Below are 19,957 nucleotides of genomic sequence, written 5' to 3' on the forward strand. Positions count from 1 at the left end.
TGCGTGTCCGGAGCCTGTGCTCCGAGCGGGAGAGGCCAAAGCAATGAGAGGCCCGCGTACAGCAAAAAAAAAAAAAAAAGTAAATGAGTTTTAAAGACAGTGATTACAATAAGGATGTGAAGCAGGAATTCTCTTACCTAACGTTGTCTCTCTTAGTTACATGCACATTTGGTAGTATAGTATTTAAAGATGACTGTTTTAGGCCATAAATGTGCACTTTTGAAAGTAATGATCTAGACTCCTCAATAAATGTGCAAAACTGCAGAATATATTTTATTATCAAAAGTTGGGAATTTAAAAGTTAGACCTAAATTTTTTTAATGTAACTATCTTTAAACGTGATATTTTTCCTTGAGTATGACTTTATTCTCAAGGGAAAGGCCTCTATTAATTCCTGGCTAATGCATTAGAATTCTGCATATATGGCTAATGAGGTTCAGTTTGGGCTGTTTATACCTGTTGAGCACTCTGTCCATATGACCCATCAAGAGAGTAATGGAAATATGGACATTGAACAGGCTGAATTAAGTTATTGAATGAAAATAAACATAATTCTACTAAAAAAGACTGTTTCTCTTTTTGGTTTGCTTAAAACTCTGTAAATAGAACAAAACAACATCAACAAAAATAAAACTGAAATTATTTCTGTTGTTAAAAAACATATATCCCCTGTGATATATGTAGAAAAAAATCAGGTCAAGGAAACTTTAAAAACTACTAATTGAATAATATTTAGAGATGCAGTATTTTACTTAATATTTGAAATCACTGAATGGAACTCTTTGGCATAAACCTTTCATAACATATATTATCGGAGAAAAAAAGTGATCCTGTGCCTTTAATTTCCCTTTCTGAGAGAGGGAAGGCTGCACACCACTGACAGGCTCACTTGTTCCTGTCTTTAATGTGCAATCTGTTTTCTCCAGCGGAGGGCACTCAGTGTATCACAAACTCAAGCATTAGCACCAACAAGCTCTGAGCAACATCAGTCTCTGGAAAGCCTTCTGAATTAGACAAGGCCTGCCTCTCAGCACAGCTACAAAACACTTTAAACCTGACCAGCTAAATGGATAAACCTAGCCTGCATAGCTTTTAAACTGGGGTCTCATACAGCACAGGAGGCCTACTTGCTTGAAGAACTGAAAATCCAGAGGATGATTTGCTTTATCTGGGAATGGCAAAAGCCAGCACAATAAGGAATGCCAGGTATTCTGAAGATTTTCTTTTTCTTTTTCTTTTTTTTCCTCTCTTTTTACAGAGAAGTTGGTTACCTTCGAGATGGGCTGTAGCTCTTTTGCACAGATTGCCAATTACTGCTGATGGGTCTCTGGTGAATTACACAATGATGCTCAGAGCCTAGAGGCCCTCCCCCACCCCCCAACTGCTTCCTTCTCCCTGCCCCCCATCCCACTACGTGCTGATTTTTTTTTTTTTCCTATATGTATATATATATTTTTTGTCTGTCCCCTCTGGGGAAGTTTGTATGGGGCTACTAGCTGACATGTGGGATCAGAATGGTGTGAATGACAGACGCACTGTATCATGAAGGTGGTGGTGGTTTCAACACGTGAGACCAAACAAGAAGCAAGCTGAGAGAGGGGGGAACCGTTTTGGATGACAAAGGATGGGTAAGTGAACTTTTGTTGTTTCCTTCTTAGTAAAGCTGATCCTCTTGGCTTCGTATTCTCAGTCGTGGCATTAGCTGATAAAAGACGGGAAAACAGGCAAAAAGCGGCAGCCTCGGAGTTTGCCAGTTGACTCACTATAGTTGCTATTATATTTTTAGATCATTTTCCTTTTTCTCGTTTTTTTAAACTGTAAATGCATAACATGGACTTAAACAGACTGGAGAAATATTTTTCAGACTGTCTCTTCCGAATGCGTATCCTGGCTTGGGAATTGAGCGTGAGATAAATGTTATGTTTCCTTCTATTTCTTGATAATATTAACCATGCTTGTATTTCTGGTTGCTGTCAGGAAGATTGTTAACACTTTACTGCGTGTGTGTAGGGGTGGGGTCATTACTTTATCAGAGGTCGCACAAGGGCTTGTTTTATCTTTGAAGATGTACCCTGAACACAGCTTCCAAATTTCCAGCAGTCATTTGCCAGTTTTATTTTTTCAAGTGTGACTGGCTCCCCCCCCCCACCCCTTTTTCCTGTCTGGGAGAGCTGGAATGTATTTCAATGAGTCTGTAGCTGGCAAGAGGACAGAGAGCAAGATCGGGTTTCAAATTTAAAAAAAAAAAAAGAAAAAAGAAAAAAAAACTCTTAACAGTAAAAGAAGTTTTTTTTTGTTTGTTTGTTTTGTTTTTTAAATTAGGGATTTGGCTGATTGCCTCTTGGTTAAAAACGTGAATATTTAAGATTAATAAAGAAACTGCAGCACAAGGTACTTTTTTTTCCCCTCACCGCTAAGAAATAATAAATCTACTGTTGATAGAGGAAAGAAGTCCTTTAACATGCTATGACTTGGAAATGCAGCATAAGTGCCAATAGATTGCAACTTTGCAGGTTTTCTGAAGTTAATGGAGGTTGGGGAGAAAAAAAAGTCGTGAGAAATTTGAACAGGTTGGGATGGGGGGAAATAATAGTCTGCTGTTTCTCTGCTTGTTTATCCTCCAAATTTGCAAAACCAACTGTGTTAAATATATCAGAAAAAAACTAGTGCTACCCAAGATTATTTTGTATTTTATGCAAATATTTAATAAGAATTTGATAGTCATAGCTTTGGAGTGTTCTGTGTTATTAGTAGTTAGGACACTGAGCCTGTGATCACTGAGCAGGAGAGCCTCAGTAGGAATCTCTTCCTGAACGTTGAGAGCATATATGCTTATTAACACATTGAGAGTACCTCCTGCTGTTACTAGTCTTCATACCATGCTTCACTGGCTGTTTATACTGGTCCCAGGGACATTTTTTCAGAGCTCCTATATGGTTATCTCATTATGCAATAAGGATGCAATTTCAAGCAAGGAGAACTTGGGTTACCTTGACAGTTTACTGAAGCTCCTTTGCCAAATCACAGCCTCCTTACTCAACTAAGAAAGATGTACAAGTACAGGGCTTACTAAGATACATTTTTCCCATTACCAGAAGACTTAGTACTCTTCCTTTTAGTACTGGTGTTCAATAGAGTGACTAGCCAAACACTGATGTTATTAAATGTCGCCATTATGTGATACGATAGGCTCGGTGTTTTTCAGTGTTTGATGCACGTATGAACTCCTGAAACTCGGGAAGCTGTGCTTAGTTCTATGACACTGTGGCGATTTGGAAATCAAGGAAGAAAACATGAAACCTAAATAGCAAACATGCAACACTGAAGAAAATAAAGCTTTAAGTGTCAAATACATTGTTCTTAAATCAACTGTCCCATTACTACACTAGATGAAATGCCCCTGATATTGGTAAGCTGGTGGTGATTTACATTAATAGCTTTACAATGTGCATTTGTCTTCTTTTAATATTGTAGGTTTCCATTTAATTACGCAGCTGAGAGGCATGCGTGTAGTGCTAGTGCTACTTCCTACACTGCTGCTTGTTATGCTCACGGGGGCTCAGAAAGCTTGCCCAAAGAACTGCAGATGTGATGGCAAAATTGTGTACTGTGAGTCTCATGCTTTCACAGATATCCCTGAGAACATTTCTGGAGGATCACAAGGCTTATCATTAAGGTTCAACAGCATTCAGAAACTCAAATCCAATCAGTTTGCCAGCCTTAACCAGCTTATATGGCTTTATCTTGACCATAATTACATTAGCTCAGTGGATGAAGATGCATTTCAAGGGATCCGTAGACTGAAAGAATTAATTCTAAGCTCCAACAAAATTACCTATCTGCACAATAAAACATTTCACCCGGTTCCCAATCTCCGCAGTCTGGACCTCTCCTACAATAAGCTTCAGACATTGCAATCTGAACAATTTAAAGGCCTTCGGAAACTCATCATTTTGCACTTGAGATCTAACTCGTTAAAGACAGTGCCCATCAGAGTTTTTCAAGACTGTCGAAATCTCGACTTTCTGGATTTGGGTTATAATCGTCTTCGAAGCTTGTCCAGAAATGCTTTTGCTGGCCTGTTGAAGTTAAAAGAGCTCCACTTGGAGCACAATCAGTTTTCCAAGATCAACTTTGCTCATTTTCCACGTCTCTTCAACCTCCGCTCAATTTACTTACAATGGAACAGGATTCGCTCCATTAGCCAAGGCTTGACATGGACTTGGAGTTCCTTACACAACTTGGATTTATCAGGGAATGATATCCAAGGAATTGAGCCAGGCACATTTAAATGTTTGCCCAATTTGCAAAAATTGAATTTGGATTCCAACAAGCTTACCAACATCTCACAGGAAACTGTCAATGCGTGGATATCATTAATATCCATCACTTTGTCTGGGAATATGTGGGAATGCAGTCGGAGCATTTGTCCTCTATTTTATTGGCTTAAGAATTTTAAAGGAAATAAGGAAAGCACCATGATATGTGCAGGACCTAAGCATATCCAAGGTGAAAAGGTTAGTGATGCAGTGGAAACATATAATATCTGTTCTGAAGTCCAGGTGGTCAACACAGAAAAATCACAGCTTGTGCCCCAAACTCCCCAGAAGCCTTTAATTATCCCTAAACCGACAACCTCAAAATCTGACCCCAGCCAGTCCACTCTTGAAACACCAAGCCCTTCCCCAGGGTTTCAGATTCCTGGCACAGAGCAAGAGTATGAGCATGTTTCATTTCACAAAATTATTGCAGGGAGCGTGGCTCTCTTTCTTTCGGTGGCCATGATCCTCTTGGTAATCTATGTGTCTTGGAAACGCTACCCAGCCAGCATGAAACAACTTCAGCAACATTCTATTATGAAGAGGCGGCGGAAAAAGACCAGAGAGTCTGAAAGACAAATGAATTCCCCTTTACAGGAGTATTATGTGGACTACAAGCCTACAAACTCTGAGACCATGGATATATCGGTAAATGGATCTGGGCCCTGCACATATACCATCTCTGGCTCCAGGGAATGTGAGGTATGAACCATGATCCTCCTAAAAGCGTTTCTACTGTGGGAAAGGAGAGGTAAATGTTTGAAGCCCTAGAGGTATCTCTAATCACTAGAAAGAGTAATGACCCTTTTGCTTTTGGGTTTTGCTCAGTGTGAAAGGTTACTTAATTAAATTACAACCACCAGGAAATTGACTGCTTTTTTTTTTTTTTCCTTAAATGGTTGAAACTTGAAGGAAGTTCATTCAAGGATGATATTAAGTTGGAATAAAGCACTATGTTAAAACATCTGTTTTTCAACAGTTTGTATACAGGGGTTGGACTTACAAACACACATACACACAAAACTCTTTTCATCCTAAAATTTATGTCTGGTTCTTGTTGTTTGACTTTTGTAATCAAGTAAAGAAGGAGGGGCCAGATTAATTTAAAAACAAAGTGACTTTACCAAAATTCCAGGAGGTAATGAAGATTTAAACCAAAGAGCAATTTACCCAAGGGTTGATTTTGTTGTACATTTTTTAGTTTTAATTAAAGCATGCAGCAGGAATCTCATAGGGATAACTGTTTCTGTGTTACTTGCCATTTAGTTATTATACCAGCATAGAGAATGTCAGGCCTATTGTGTAATTGTATTAAGGCGTTTAAAGATGTGTTTTTTCCTCCTTTCCTTCCTTCCTACCTTCCTGCCTTCCTTCCCTTATTTCTCCCTTCCTTTCTTTCTTTTCTTCCTTCCTCCTTTCCTTTCCTTTTTACTTTTTGTTTTTTTATTACTGGACATAGATCACTTTTCAAAAGTTTTCTTAAGTGCTGGCTTTATGTATGTAATCAGAATGAAACTTAAATTCTACATTTTGGCTTTGTCCCTGGTAACTAAAATCAGGTCATGATGTTGTGGATGATTTAGCAATAACATAATGACAAACATAACAGGGACTGTTTGTCAGTGTTGCTGTCATCCCCAAAGACATAATGTGTATTCTTGTTAAACTAATCCAAAACTAAGTGATGCAAATAGTTATAAATAAAAAGAGAGAGATTTGGGTTCTGAGTATTTTCCCTTTCTGTAACAATCACCTCAAATGAAGGCATTTCATGTTATACTATTTTCATTTTCATGAGAATAAGTTTGGATCAGTGTCTGATTATTTAATTTTAAAGGTCATATATAGGAATGTGTTTATGAGTAGGAAAATGGTCACAGATTTCCAACTTGTTAATAAGTAATACTGGATGCAAATTATTCTTTACTTGGTAAAGTTGATCAAAAAGTGCAAAGACTGTGACTGCCTAGGCCTTGTTACAAGAATAAATTAGTAAAGAGAGGTAAAGTTCTGGCTCTGCGTCTTCTTAGTATCCAATTTTACATGATTGCTTTTTTGAAAGAAAGTTTTAATGACAATTTAAAGACTTTGCCCTTTTTAATACTAGTTATAAGAGTTGAAAAATATAAATTGCTCTTTGATAATATATTCCCAAATCTTTCCATAATCCTAAACGCAGATGCTAATGAAAATGTTTTCAGACAAAGCACTGAGTCTGAAGTAATCTCCAGCTCAGTGTAATTTGGAATATGGAGCCATTCTTTGCAGAGTTCATTTTCTTCTCTTTTTGTTTGATTGAAAATAAGAAAAGTAATCCCAGACAAATTCCTGAAAGAAAGCTGTATGAGCAATTGCCCTTAAAAATTAAAGAGAATAAAAAAATTTATATAAAAGTCTAACAAGGATTGATGTTTCTATTGCAGGCTGACATTTATATAATATTTGTGAATATTAGTAAAACAAGTTCATCCTGCTTTATTCTAGATTTGTCTTCTATTTTGAGATCTTCTTAAAAACTAGTAATATAAAAAGAAAAGGAAAATCCAGTCCCATTCATTCATTTTCTCTTAACGTTTATATTAGAATGGTGATTTTTATTTGTAAGAATCACCAAGAAATATTCTTAAAGAGCTAGCACTTCAGAACAAGTGGTTCTAAAACTTTTCCAGAGATCTTAAATTCCAGAGATTATCCTTTAAAGACCATAGGCATTACCATGATAGAAACAAAATAAAAACATATTTCATTCTGTAAAAAAGTGTTTAAAAATACATTTTGATATTATATGTGTTCTGTAGAGTGATGTTTATGGTCCTGAAATTGCAGTGACATTGTTGGGGTTGGGTGTGGCGTTACAGCATTAAGTAATGAAAAAATTAATTAAATGTTATAATGAAGCTATTGAGTTGAAATGGTAGCCCTACTGAAGTAGTCAAACTCTCCATGCCCTAAAAAGTAGAAAATGGTTGGCTATACATCTGAGATCATTAACTCCACTTCTGAGTGCTTGGGGTCCAATAAGGCTATGGGTTAAATGAATATTAACTTGTTTTGAAACACAAATACACAGAAACAAAGTGTAGCTGCCACTCCTCCTTTTTGTCAGTGTAATCAATGTTCAGTATATTACAGTTACAGATAGAAGTAAGAAATAAGGAAAAGTAGATTCTTAGAAATTGTTATGAAAACAATAATTTTCCCTTACTTCTTTGTCACCCCAGAGTAAAATTTCTCTTGTTGAGAAAACTTCTCTACAAAATGAAGCCAAAAGAGAGAATCGATTTGCCCAAGTTTATGACTTTTTAGGACAGTGGAGGTACGCAGAGTTTAGGTCTGGTGGTGTTTTGAGAAACCTCACGTATCAATAGCTTAGAAAAATAGTGAACCATTAATATATTTATAATACATTTTTGTGAGGTAGGTTTTTTATTCAAAACATCCAACTCTACCCAATAAAGCCATAAATATTTAACTAGAAAACTTAGCACCAAATGCTAATTTTCTAAGATAGTGCCTTGAAAAAAATTACATTAAATTGAAAATTTCACTTATATTGTTGCGGTTACCTTCAATTATCACAATCTAAATATAGTTAAAATAGTCATTTTGTCTATTTCCTTTGAGAAGAAAATAAAAATATTAACAGTCTTCCTTAGAATAATGTCTGTGAGCCACCACACACATCTAGCATGCAATTTATAAAGTAAATAATTTTGGCTCTGATCTTTATAAATTTAAAATTTTAAAGTTCCAAGTGCACATTATATGATAATAATCTGAAGGAGAATATCATAATAATTTAGGCAGTAAAACTTTCTTATATCTATAAAAGAGGGATAGAGTAGATAGCTATGAATAATTAATATGATATATGGCACAACTCCAATAGATAGATACATTTCAGTCATACTTTGAGTGGATCAGTGTGCTTGGTTGAACAGAATCATTTAATTTGTTCTCAATATGTGCTCAGAGAAGAGAACTTAAAACCAAAAGGATACAGCTTTGTCTAAAACTTAGTGCCACTGACAGAGAAAATTGCAAATACTTACTTTTGAAAATAGCTTGTGAAACTTTGGATAGCTTTAGCTCATAAAAAATTATAAGAATTATAAAGTTACTTCATTTTGCATAACAAATTTTTACTTAAAGATTATACAAAACAAAATTTTGAATACCTGGTTCTTCTAGGATATGTTTTATCAGCTGAAAATAGCAAGGACTTTTATAAAATTAGTAATTGTGAATATAAGCCAGGAGAGTTTGTCTTTTGAATTAAAAAAAAATTGAAATTGGTAAAACCTTAACATGAATGAAAGTGGTCTCTAAAAAGATCCTGTGTTCAGAGTGTTTTAAAGAAGAAGTAATTAAAATATAAAGTTTAATGATCCCATAATGCTAATAGTGCTGTCATTAGGGAAATGGGAATATAGGTGACCCTAAGGTACATATTTTTCAAATATTTAGTATTTTGGTTACACTCTTCAAAATCAAGTAAAATAAAAATAAATTGGTTGTCATTTAGGGCTTATATTATTTCTTTCACTGCTGTGCAGTGGGTGGTATAGACCATTTCTAACAACTTATATTTATTGAAGGTATTAGGTCATATCCAAACTACTGATTTAAAGGGGAATATTAACTTCTTTCTACACTGTAGAAATTGACATTTTGAAGTATACTGAATGAATTTCCAATAACTAAAAATCATAATATACTCAAAGAGGATCCTAAGTGAAGCAGGCCCAGTATCACTGAGTTCAATACACTTTACTAATATAAAGCTGTAGAAAACAAAGTTAATTTTGGTGGCTGACTACTACTGTGTCATATTAAAATGTTACAAAATTGAAACTATACTTTGTGTATTTAAAGGAAGTCTATTTATGCTTGTGTGTGTGTGTGTGTGTGTACATATATGTGTGTGTTTGTATTATGTAAGTAAGCGTATGTGCTCATATAGAGAAATAGAGGGAAAATATAAGTATATTTTGTTCATTTTGAACACTTGAAATACTAATAATAAAATCTTGGGTCATGGTGACTGGAATTTGTTACTTAGGAAAATGCTTCTTAAGAATAAATGTTTAATCATCTCTAAAATTATATGTATCTTATGTCTAGATAGTCTAGCGTTCGTTTTTGAAAAAACAGAATTTATACTACACATTACCATTTTTGCTGTGACTTTGGGTGAGTCATTTCATTTCTCTGTGAACCATCATTGAATGAGTGTAATTCAACTAGTGCAATATATCCCAACTCAAATCATTCCTCAGAATAGTCAACTTTGGAAAATCTTAGTGGTCATTCCCAGGACTACAAAAGCAAGATGGGATGTGGAGGAAAAACTGAGCTATTTATATTCATTGTCAATGAGGAGAGAGAGAACTTCTTGAGTTACTAAAACACGACATGCTCAGGTGAAAAGCCATACAATGTCTTTATGTTTGAAGGCAAAATATATTACACACATGCACACATGTGAGCGCACACACACACTTATATGTCTTCGAAATTCTTCCAAATAACTAGTTATTTTGAAAGCATTTAAAATATGACTTTAAAAAATCTATGGTCTAAATTTGATCCAACTAAATTTCATTCATGAATACAATTTTTATTAGTCTTCAGATAGTACTGGTGAAGAGTGACAGCTGCCAAGAAGGCCCAGCATGGCTAATTTAGGACAGGTTTTAAACTGACAATAAACAGTTCAATTCCTTTTTCTAGATTTAGCTCGTATTAGCATCTCATGAACAAGTTTTTAATAATTGGTTGCTCTCTAAATCCCCAAGTTGAGAAGTCTGACTCTTAGGAATGGATAGCTTTTGACACACCCCAGTAATCTTTAGATGATTCCAGAATTTTTCATCCTGTGACTTTTCTATATTCAGTAAAATCTAGTAATTCTAGTTCTCAATAATTACATTTATAGATAGCTCTATGCTTTGGAAGTTGCTTGGGAATATTAGCATTGGGTACTTGGTGACTCATCAGAATTTTCATGTCTCTAGAGTTTCATGAATCACTAAATCAAAGTGAAACACTAGCAACCTGTATATCACCAGTTTTGAAGTTTTGAAAAATTTACTCTGTCTTTTGATCAGTGAAAAGCATAAAAGAGATGCCGAATATGTTTTAAAAATGAAAACTGCTGTTTATATTACCCAAAAAACTACCATTCATTGAGTCAGTTTAATAATATCTCAATATTCTTAAAATGAAAGAGAAATTGTGAGGGTATTTTTCTCATGCACTCCGTAAGCCATTAAAATGTTAACTGTTAGTTAAGGAAGATTGAGAAAAAGCACAGTATTTCCTATGATATCAGAATCACTGGCTTTTTAATAAACTGCTTTAATATGCTTGAAACTGCTCTATAGGTGTAAAGGATGTGAGTTATACTCCTGCTAAGTGGTTTAAAAATAATGCTTCCACCATCAAGAGAAATTAGGGTCCTTTAAAAGTAAGACATTTGACTTTAAGTCAAATCTTACACATTATAATACTTGTAAAGTTTGGGAATGAAATGACAGCAAAGCAAATACACATTAATAAAAGGTTAAAGTAAGGGTGAAAATATAAAATTTTCAGAAAAAATCATGTCCAAAAATTATGAACAACCTTGACTAAAAAAAAAAAAAAATTGAATAAAACTGATGCCTCGATATCAGATAAACAATAAACATGTGCATAACTAAATAAGATTATGATATTTAGCATTACTGTCTGTACATGGAAATGAGATATCTTTTAATATTATATAAATGGTATTCTTAAACATACATAAAAAAGTAACTTTGAAATATAATTACATTTAAACAACCATGTACAATTAAACACCCGTATATCCCACATAAATATTTCTGAAATACTGAAATATATGTTGTAAACAGATAGTAGATTAATATATATTATAGTTTTGAATAAACCCCATTCTTTACTAACTTGACCAGTCCCCATAAATTACCTCAAATATAAACATTTGGAGGAAACATTAAAAAATTTAATGGCATCAAAGTAACTTTATGTTTCTTTTCTCATTGCCTCAATGTATCATGATGGTTTTCTGAATTTTTGGACATCCACACAGCTTCTCTCTCCTTTATTTCAGTCTTTCATATATTCACTGAATTCTCAGACTTTAGAGTTAGGGGTAAAGATGTAATAATTAAACCTAGCAAGAAGGGTCATCTCTTTTGATTTTCCTTTTATTTAAAAAAAAATGTAAAGTCTTCTAGTAGAAAAAAGTAAGGTACAATAAACATGTTTGTCACTTTGATTTTTAAAAGAGAAGTTTAAAGAAAGAGTAACTATAATATCAAAACAAAACTTCCTAAACAAATTTATAATTATCATTTTTATCTACTATTTCAGTTGTTAGGATCTTCAAATCTCATTGAATTATAAAAACTAAAAAATGTATTAGGTTTTACAATATATTTGAATTTTTGAAGCAGACAAGCTAAAATGAGTATAGATGGATTTTTTTAAGAAAACTCACTGTTTTTTAGCATCTCAGTAGGCAAATGTATTCCAGAACAGAAATATATAATGTTATGAATTGATTCCATTTTGAGGTTATTTTTAATGTTAGAGCAAAACCATATAGACACTAATTTTGGAATACCAAATGATACAAAGAGGGAAAATGCTTGAAATCATTTTATTTTGGAAAGTCAATACTACTTAATTCATCTTCACTGTATGTTTTCATTTTAAAAGATAATGATTGCTGTTTTGCTGCCTTCTTTTAAAATTAAATATCATCAGATAAATCATTGAAATTATACTGATTTTATTAAAAGAAACAAACAAGAAACAATCTTTGGGTATAAATTCTATGCTTGCTTTTTCAATTCCTCCTTCCTCCCTCAAGTCACATTTACTGAAAGTTTTTTTTTTTCATTTTCTGCTGCAGATCTAATTATTTCCTGTGCTAGGAATTATTAAAAGTTGATTTCTTGTTTCCTTTAACCGATTCCTATTAAATACATTTATGTGCAAATGAAGCCTTGAAAATATTGGTTGTTTGTTTCAGCATAAAGTTGATAATGATGGATTTCACTATTCGATATTTATTATTTTAAATCAAGACCAGCTATTGTTAAATATTCCTAATAAGACTAAAAAAAAGAAAATAATAGAAATATAAGTTAATTATGTCTGAATCTTTTTTGGTATGGTCTCCATAGATGAAATATTGTTATTTTCTTCTGTGTTTATAGGTCTGAAAAAGTAATAGCAGAGAGGTCAGCCTTAAAGTACTTTAGGTTGATAGTCAAACCACAACATGGACCAAAATTGCATTTATCCAGTGGTTAGATCAAGGGGTGAAAAAGAGGTCTCAGAGATTTGCTTTACTTTTGTAATACTGGACAAGTAAATATATATCTGACCTTTCCGTGATATAATTTTTCCATCTATTGAACTTGGATAATAACTTTCCAACTAACTTGTTGAAATGATTAATGAGCCTATTCGGAAACCACTCTGAACTCCTCCATAAAAAAGTTTCAGTGTATATATAAATTATTACTAGCCATAAGCCCTACTGTCTAATGAAAAATGCAAAATACAATGTGGCTGTATTATTTTCATTGTTATTATTAGTTATAATGATGGTTATAATACTCCCTGATGTAGAAACAAGTGTTGTGGTTACATTTTTCATAAAGTGAATAATAAACCTGAATTTTCAGTCCCTTGTCTGAGCTGTAATTTAGTTTGGGTACCAGACACACTGATATTTAAATAGTACCTCAGGGTTTGTAAAATACTTCCTTGGCTGAATACTTTTTCATGTTTCAAAGAAAGCAGCATTTACAATTGTTTTATTGGTATTAATTCTAAAGAAGAAATGGGTTATAGAAACAACTTATAAGTTTCCAATCTGATCAAGTATTGCCCTTCAGCTCATTTTCTTATCAAATGGAGGCAGTTTTAATTTCCCCAAAGTGTTTATGCATGACAAGTGGGAATTTTCAAATAATACGTAGGGTATTCTTATTGAATAAGTTAATATGTGATTTTAAGAACCGGATATTTATCTAGTGTATATGTATATACATACACACACACATATGTTTAATGCTTTGATGTGAATAGTATTTTGGTTGAATATAATATGAGCTCTTATTTTTGCATAAATATATGGTTATGTAATTCCTATTATTTATGATATACTTAAAAATGAAATACATTTAAATTTTCACATGGACTATTATCGTGTGCTGTAAAATAGAGGGCACCACTGGTACAAGTCCTTTACAAAAACAAGCAGGCTGTAGATAAAGAAAAATGCTAGCATTGCTAGAGAAGACAGTAAGTTGTTTTCTTTGTGATTGGAAAGGCAGAATTATTCCAAATTGGAAATTCTGCCAGTTGATGAATGTTTCTTCCAATTATGTATTCTAGAATTAGGGAAGTAACCACATAATGGGGTCACAGATGCACTGGACCCACTGTGAAATGGATCTGAACCAAAACTCCATTGATTTCATGAGCCTCTACTCTGACCAGGGGACCACAATGATGTTTTGGATCTCCAGGATTAGTGTCCCTTCAGAGTTGATGTCCCCAGTAATCCACAAAAGTCTGATTACTTCACTTTCCCCAATGCACAGTCACCTTGGTAAATAGCTGTATGTAAATGTATTGTGATTCAAGTTAGACGTCTGTCCACTTGACCTAGCAGTCTTCCACTTATACAGACTGAGTAAGAATTTAGTAGACTGCTCCTGTACTTTTTTCAAAGGACACCATAGTTAAACAGACAACATCATAGGTGTCTTTTGAATCAAACTACATTGATTACTACTTTAACTCTACTGTCCCATATGGTAACCATGCCCATCTTGTCTTGGCACTAGACCTGTGCCACCCAAGAATCTCAATTTTCACATTGCATTTAGGGATGCCAATTCAGTGGTAGCTGTTCCCACTGTAATTTCTGTCCTGCAGTGAGGAGTGACAAGAGAGACATTAACCCTGAACTTACTTTTTCCAATCTCTTTCCCCTCTCCAGTTGCCAGGCTGTCAATCAATTTTATCATCTTGGAATATGGTCCACAGTATTCTAACCAGATTTTCTTTAGTTTTTGAGAATTACTGCTTAGACTCCAATCTAGAAATGTAAAAGAAAAGAGAATATAAAATGTAAATATAAAATTCTGACTTTTTGCAATTCATAATTCTTTGAGCTCTCTATCCACTCATGGTCTATCTATCTTTTCTCAAATGATTAGAGGATAAGAGATGATTTTAAATGAATATTCCAACTATTTCCTCTTTAATTTTGGCATAACACCTTCCTTGAGAATGTGCATACAGTTTTCCTCCAAAACGTGAAGATTGGCAAGGATCATTGGCCTAGAAAGAAGATAGCATCCATTCTCTTTCTCATTGTGTTTCTTAGTGAGAATTAATTGGAACATGGTCATCAATTGTGTAAGCAAATATACTATTTTATTAATGTTGTCAAACTATTATTATTCTATTGATAGTAAACAAAGAGATAATCTTATTCTAAAATATGAACAAGTATAATTTTGTGGATTAACCTGACATGTTCTTATTTTTTTTTATTTTCTAATTTTAAATGAATGCTTTGTTTAGGAAATGTTGAAAATATGAGATTATTTACAAAAATAAGCAAGAAATTATCAAAAAATCCCACTACGCAGGGATAATACTTTAAATACTCTGCTACATTTACATCTAATAATATGCACAGATATGTGTATGTGGGTGTTTATACAATTAATTTAGCATTGAAAACTGTAGCATAGATTACATAAAGTATACTGTTACTTTAAAATTAACATTTTGTGATGAACAGAGTCACTTTTAAAAATACTATTTTTGACATTACATCCCTAAAGTGTCATATTTTACTTACACTTCCCTTTTTTGTTGAACATTTATGATGCTTTTTTGCACGTTATAAATATTTCTTCAATGGCTTCCTCACCTAGATAGATTCCTAGAAGATAAAATTCATAGCCAAAAGAATGAAAACGTTAAATTTAACTCATGTCACCAAATTACTCTCTCAAAAATATATACCTATTTGTATTACCACATGAACTGTACAAGAGTTATTTTCCCACATATACACCAACATTATTTATCTTTTTTTTAAGAAGTTGGCAATTTTTTTAGTGTTTAATATTTATGTCTTTAGGCTGTAGAATTTTTTTTCTGTGTATTTTGTGTTATTGGATTTCTTATTTTGAAATATGGTATATAAATAGTCTGTGGTGTCAACAATAATACTAGTTTTCATTATGTATTTTTACATTGCTTTTATTTTTAGAAAGACCTTTTCCATCCTGCAAGGAAACATTTACTATGTTTTGATCACTCCTTCAATAATTTTATTTTTATATTTATTTCTTTAATCTACCTACAATATCCTTTAGTATATCACGTGAAACATGGAGCTAATTTGTTTTTTATCACTAAAGAATTATGACAAATGTGTTTTACCATTTTAATGTAGAATTTTCATATATTTGCATCATTTTTGTGTTTTCTATCTTCTTCCCATGGGTTCATTCTCTATTCTTATATCAGAATCATATGTTTACATTTTTATAGTTTTTAAGTATATTTTTAAATTTTTATAAGTGTGTCTTTACTCCTGCTGCTAAATTCCACATATATATTTTTAATTGTCTTGTTCATTCATCACTGTTTTTATTTGAAATAAAATTTCGCATCTTTCTCTCTTTGTCTCTTTTTTTCTGGTGCTCACACATACAACATACACACATACACAATATTTTGACTGGGATTATGTGGATTGATTAATTCATTTGGAAATAATTGAAATATCTACAGTTATCAAAAAGAAATGCTATAAATGTTATGGCATAAAAATGGCATAGAGTTCCATTTATATTATCTATTTCTTACGTCCTCGATAAACATGAGCTGATTTGCTTTTTATTATGATTCTAATATGTATATAAACACACACACACACACACACACACATATATATATATATGCATGTATAATTATTATCAATATTTTGACCAAGTCCTTAATTTCAGTAGATTGTTATTTTTTTTGAAATTTCTGGTTCAAAAATAATTTTGTAAAGAAAAAAATATATTAGCTTTCTAATAGCTACATTTCTTATTTACTTATTTTTCTATATTGTATTGTCTGAATCTTCTAGAATAATGTTACACGATTATGGTGATCTGGAGCAAAATTTTTTTTTCTAATTGTGACACAGACTGTCTCCTGTGTTTCTGTACATTTTATCATTCTATTTATTCATTCACTTATTTATTCAACAAAAATGTATTGTATACCTACATTAGTATCTGTTAACACTGGGCTCAGTGCTGTGTTTACAGTAGTGGATAAAATACTTTGTTTTAGGTAAAAATTTATTTATCACATTTTTCATACCTATAGTCTCATTTATAAAATACACATTTATCAGGATGGACGTTAAGTATTACTTAGTGACTTTTTGGCACTTCGTTTTTCTCTTTTTATGAGTTCTGTATTTTTTCCCCACCTTTTAGTTATTCATTTTATGAATTACATACTTTTATTTCCTAATGTTAAAAGTTATTTGCAATTCTGGAATACATTATGGTTGTTTCTTTCATAATATATTTCCTAGATCAGTTCTCATTGTGTCTACTTTTGTTTGCAATTTTTAAATCTCTCTTAACTAATAAGGGAACTCAAAATTATGCTCTCTTTATCAGTTGTCACATTTATTATCTTTTTTCTAGCTCTGAAATGGTTAAAATAATATGGACATGATCTTTTCCTTGAAATTTATAAAATATTCCCCAAAAACTGCCTTCATGGTTCTCTTTTCGGATATAATACTGAGAAAATGGTACAAATTTTTATCCAGTTTTTTTTTTTTTGCCATTTTGTGCCCTTGAATCAGAATGTTGAATTAGATTTCTTAGAAAAATACTCATTTCATTGAAAATGTAACATATATAATGATTTATATAATAATTACATTTTCTTAAACATCTTCTCTAGTCATGTATTTGTTCATTCAGTCTCTGTGGACCACTATACTAGAAACTGTAAATGAGGCAGTTGAGTTTCTTCAATCCATATTCTAATAATCCAGAATAAAGTCATTAAAGTATTAGATGTACTTTTTTAAATTCCTTAATGATGTATAACTTCTCTAGTTGTACTTTTTTGTATTTTAGTTTTGTTAATTTATTCTTGTTCATAATTGCTGAAGGTTTTCAGATTTACTGTTTTCTTAAAAGAACTTGAGCAGCATTACCTTCAAACTACAGGAAATTATATCAATGTTTTACTTCCCATGGTATAATATCATCTATATATGAATGAATCCCTCCACCAATACTATCTGACATTCTAAGTTATTTTACCTTATCATTCTTATCTTACATTTCACTGCCTTATATAGCCAAATTATTTCTTTAATCCATAAGGGGTTGGCAACATATTTCTGGAAAGGACCAGATAGTAAATATTTTAGACTTTGTGGGCTATATGGTCTCTGTCACAACTACTTTACCCTGCCATTGTAGCATGAAAGCAACCATAGAAAATATATAAAAGAAGAACACATCTGTGTCCCAATAAAACCTTTTTTTGCAAAAAACAGGCAGCAGCTGGATTTGGCTCATGTCTTATAATTTGCTGACTCCTAATCTAGATCATTTTAAACATGCCTGGGTCTTAACACTCAAAAATAAACAGCATATACTTTTCTCCTAACCTGATACCTTCTTCTACTACTGCCCTATCTTAGTCCTCTCCTTCATAGAAAATCTTGTCATAAGATTCTGTCCCAGTCTATATTTCCTCATCAATCTCTCAATTCTTCAACCCACTACAATCTGTCATCAGAGCTTATCAAGCCATAGAAAGAGCTCTTGCTAAATTTGCCACTGACTTCATTATCACTAAATTCTATGCCCTTATTAAAATTCTTTGCTTCACTATGATATCTCAGTAACATTCAACACTGGGTCTTTTCTTCCTTCTTTAAATGTTTTCCTTTCCAGAATTCTGTAATCAGATCATTTCCTCTTCATTCCAACATATCCTTTTCCATTTCCTTTGTAAGCTCAACCTGAATATTATGTTTCGCTAAGGCTCTTTCCTTGCATCTCCTCTTATACCACTATATTCTCTCTCTCTCTGTCTCAATAATCACATTTACATATGCAGCATGCATTACCATTTACTTACTAACAATAAATAAGTTATTCCTTTATTTCTTGACCTCTTCCCTGCGTTCCCCACATGTATACCAATTTCCTATTTGACATCTAAATTCAATTATAGAAGAGTACCTTAATCCCATTTCCAAACAAAATCATGGTCTTTCTTTCTCAGCCTGTTTTCCTTTTGCTGGTTCTTGTCTTGTGAATGAAGCTACCCACTTCTGTAAGTCAGAATCATAGGAACCATCCTTGACTCCATCCTCACTCTTACATTCCATAAACAAATCACCATGAAGTCCTGCTGGTTTTACCTCTTGAGTATCTCTCAAATCCATCCATTCCTCTCTATTTTTACTATTGCCAATTTTGTCCTATTTAGTCTCCCTAGCTCAGCTAGGAGCTGATTTATTCTCTAAACTGAATACAAGGAGCGTCGTTCAAAACAAAAGCTGATCATGTCACCATCCTCCTTTATTTCGAGCAATTTGGTGGAGTCCTGTTGTTCTTTGGATGAAAATTAAAACCCTTAACATGACCTTAAAAACCCTGAATGATCTGGCCCTTCCTTCACAGATCCTTCTCACATCACACTCCTGTTTGCTCTCAAATCTCCATCCAAAGAAGCCTCCTTTCACTTATCCTCTGACAAGGTCATTCTATAAGCCCAGCCCTAGATGCTACTCACTCTACTTAGTTAATTCCTATCCATCACCTCCTCAGGAAGCCATTGCTGAAATCCTTATTGTCAAACCACAAGATTTAATTCTTCCTCGCTCTCACTTATTTTTAATAATGATTTGATTAACATCTTCCAATTCTATTTGAATCTACTGTATCCAAGGAAAGGTAATATATGACTGTTTTTGTTTGACTTTTATCTCCAATGCTTTACTCCATACATTGTATAGAAGAGGAATGTCATAAATGTTTACTGAAAGAATAAATAAGTGCATTCCCAAATTTTACTTCTCTTTACTTTCTGCCTTTTAAAAATAGACTCCCTCCTTTGAAAAGTCACTTTATAAATTCTTCTCTTGAAAAACTAGTAGTTTTTCATTATTTAAAGTTCAAAACTGTAGATTACGATATAGATTTGGTGTAGCTCACTTTTAATGAGTTTTCTCATCTTATTATGTCTATGTTCAAGATGACAAAATACATAAGGACAAAAGCAAGAAAATATATATAACTGTGTTTATATATATAACTTTATTTACCATTTTCCTAGCATTTTGTATATTTTTGCATTTTTGTATATTTTATTCTATAATAAAATTAATAGAAGCAAATTGTTTATAATCTGCCATTTTTATTTACTCTATTGTGAGCATATAAAGCATCTACCTACAGCATAATTTAGTTAGTGCATAATACTGTATATTATTTTACTGTACACGGGTTATAATTTTGTTTTGGTGGTTGTTTCAAAATTTTTGG

General features: G+C 32.7%; 1 protein-coding gene across 1 annotated transcript; it reads left to right on the forward strand.

Annotated features, from left to right (window-relative positions):
- The first annotated feature begins 950 nt into the window (after positions 1–950).
- Positions 951–12,228, forward strand: LRRTM4 (leucine rich repeat transmembrane neuronal 4). The gene is made up of 2 exons (XM_033411727.2): positions 951–1,628; positions 3,475–12,228. Exons 1-2 carry the CDS (start codon positions 1,625–1,627, stop codon positions 5,025–5,027), a joined length of 1,557 nt encoding a protein of 518 aa, XP_033267618.1. The 5' UTR covers positions 951–1,624; the 3' UTR covers positions 5,028–12,228.
- Positions 12,229–19,957: the final 7,729 nt, after the last annotated feature.

Source organism: Orcinus orca, chromosome 13, assembly GCF_937001465.1.
Source record: "Orcinus orca chromosome 13, mOrcOrc1.1, whole genome shotgun sequence".
Taxonomy (NCBI): domain Eukaryota; kingdom Metazoa; phylum Chordata; class Mammalia; order Artiodactyla; family Delphinidae; genus Orcinus; species Orcinus orca.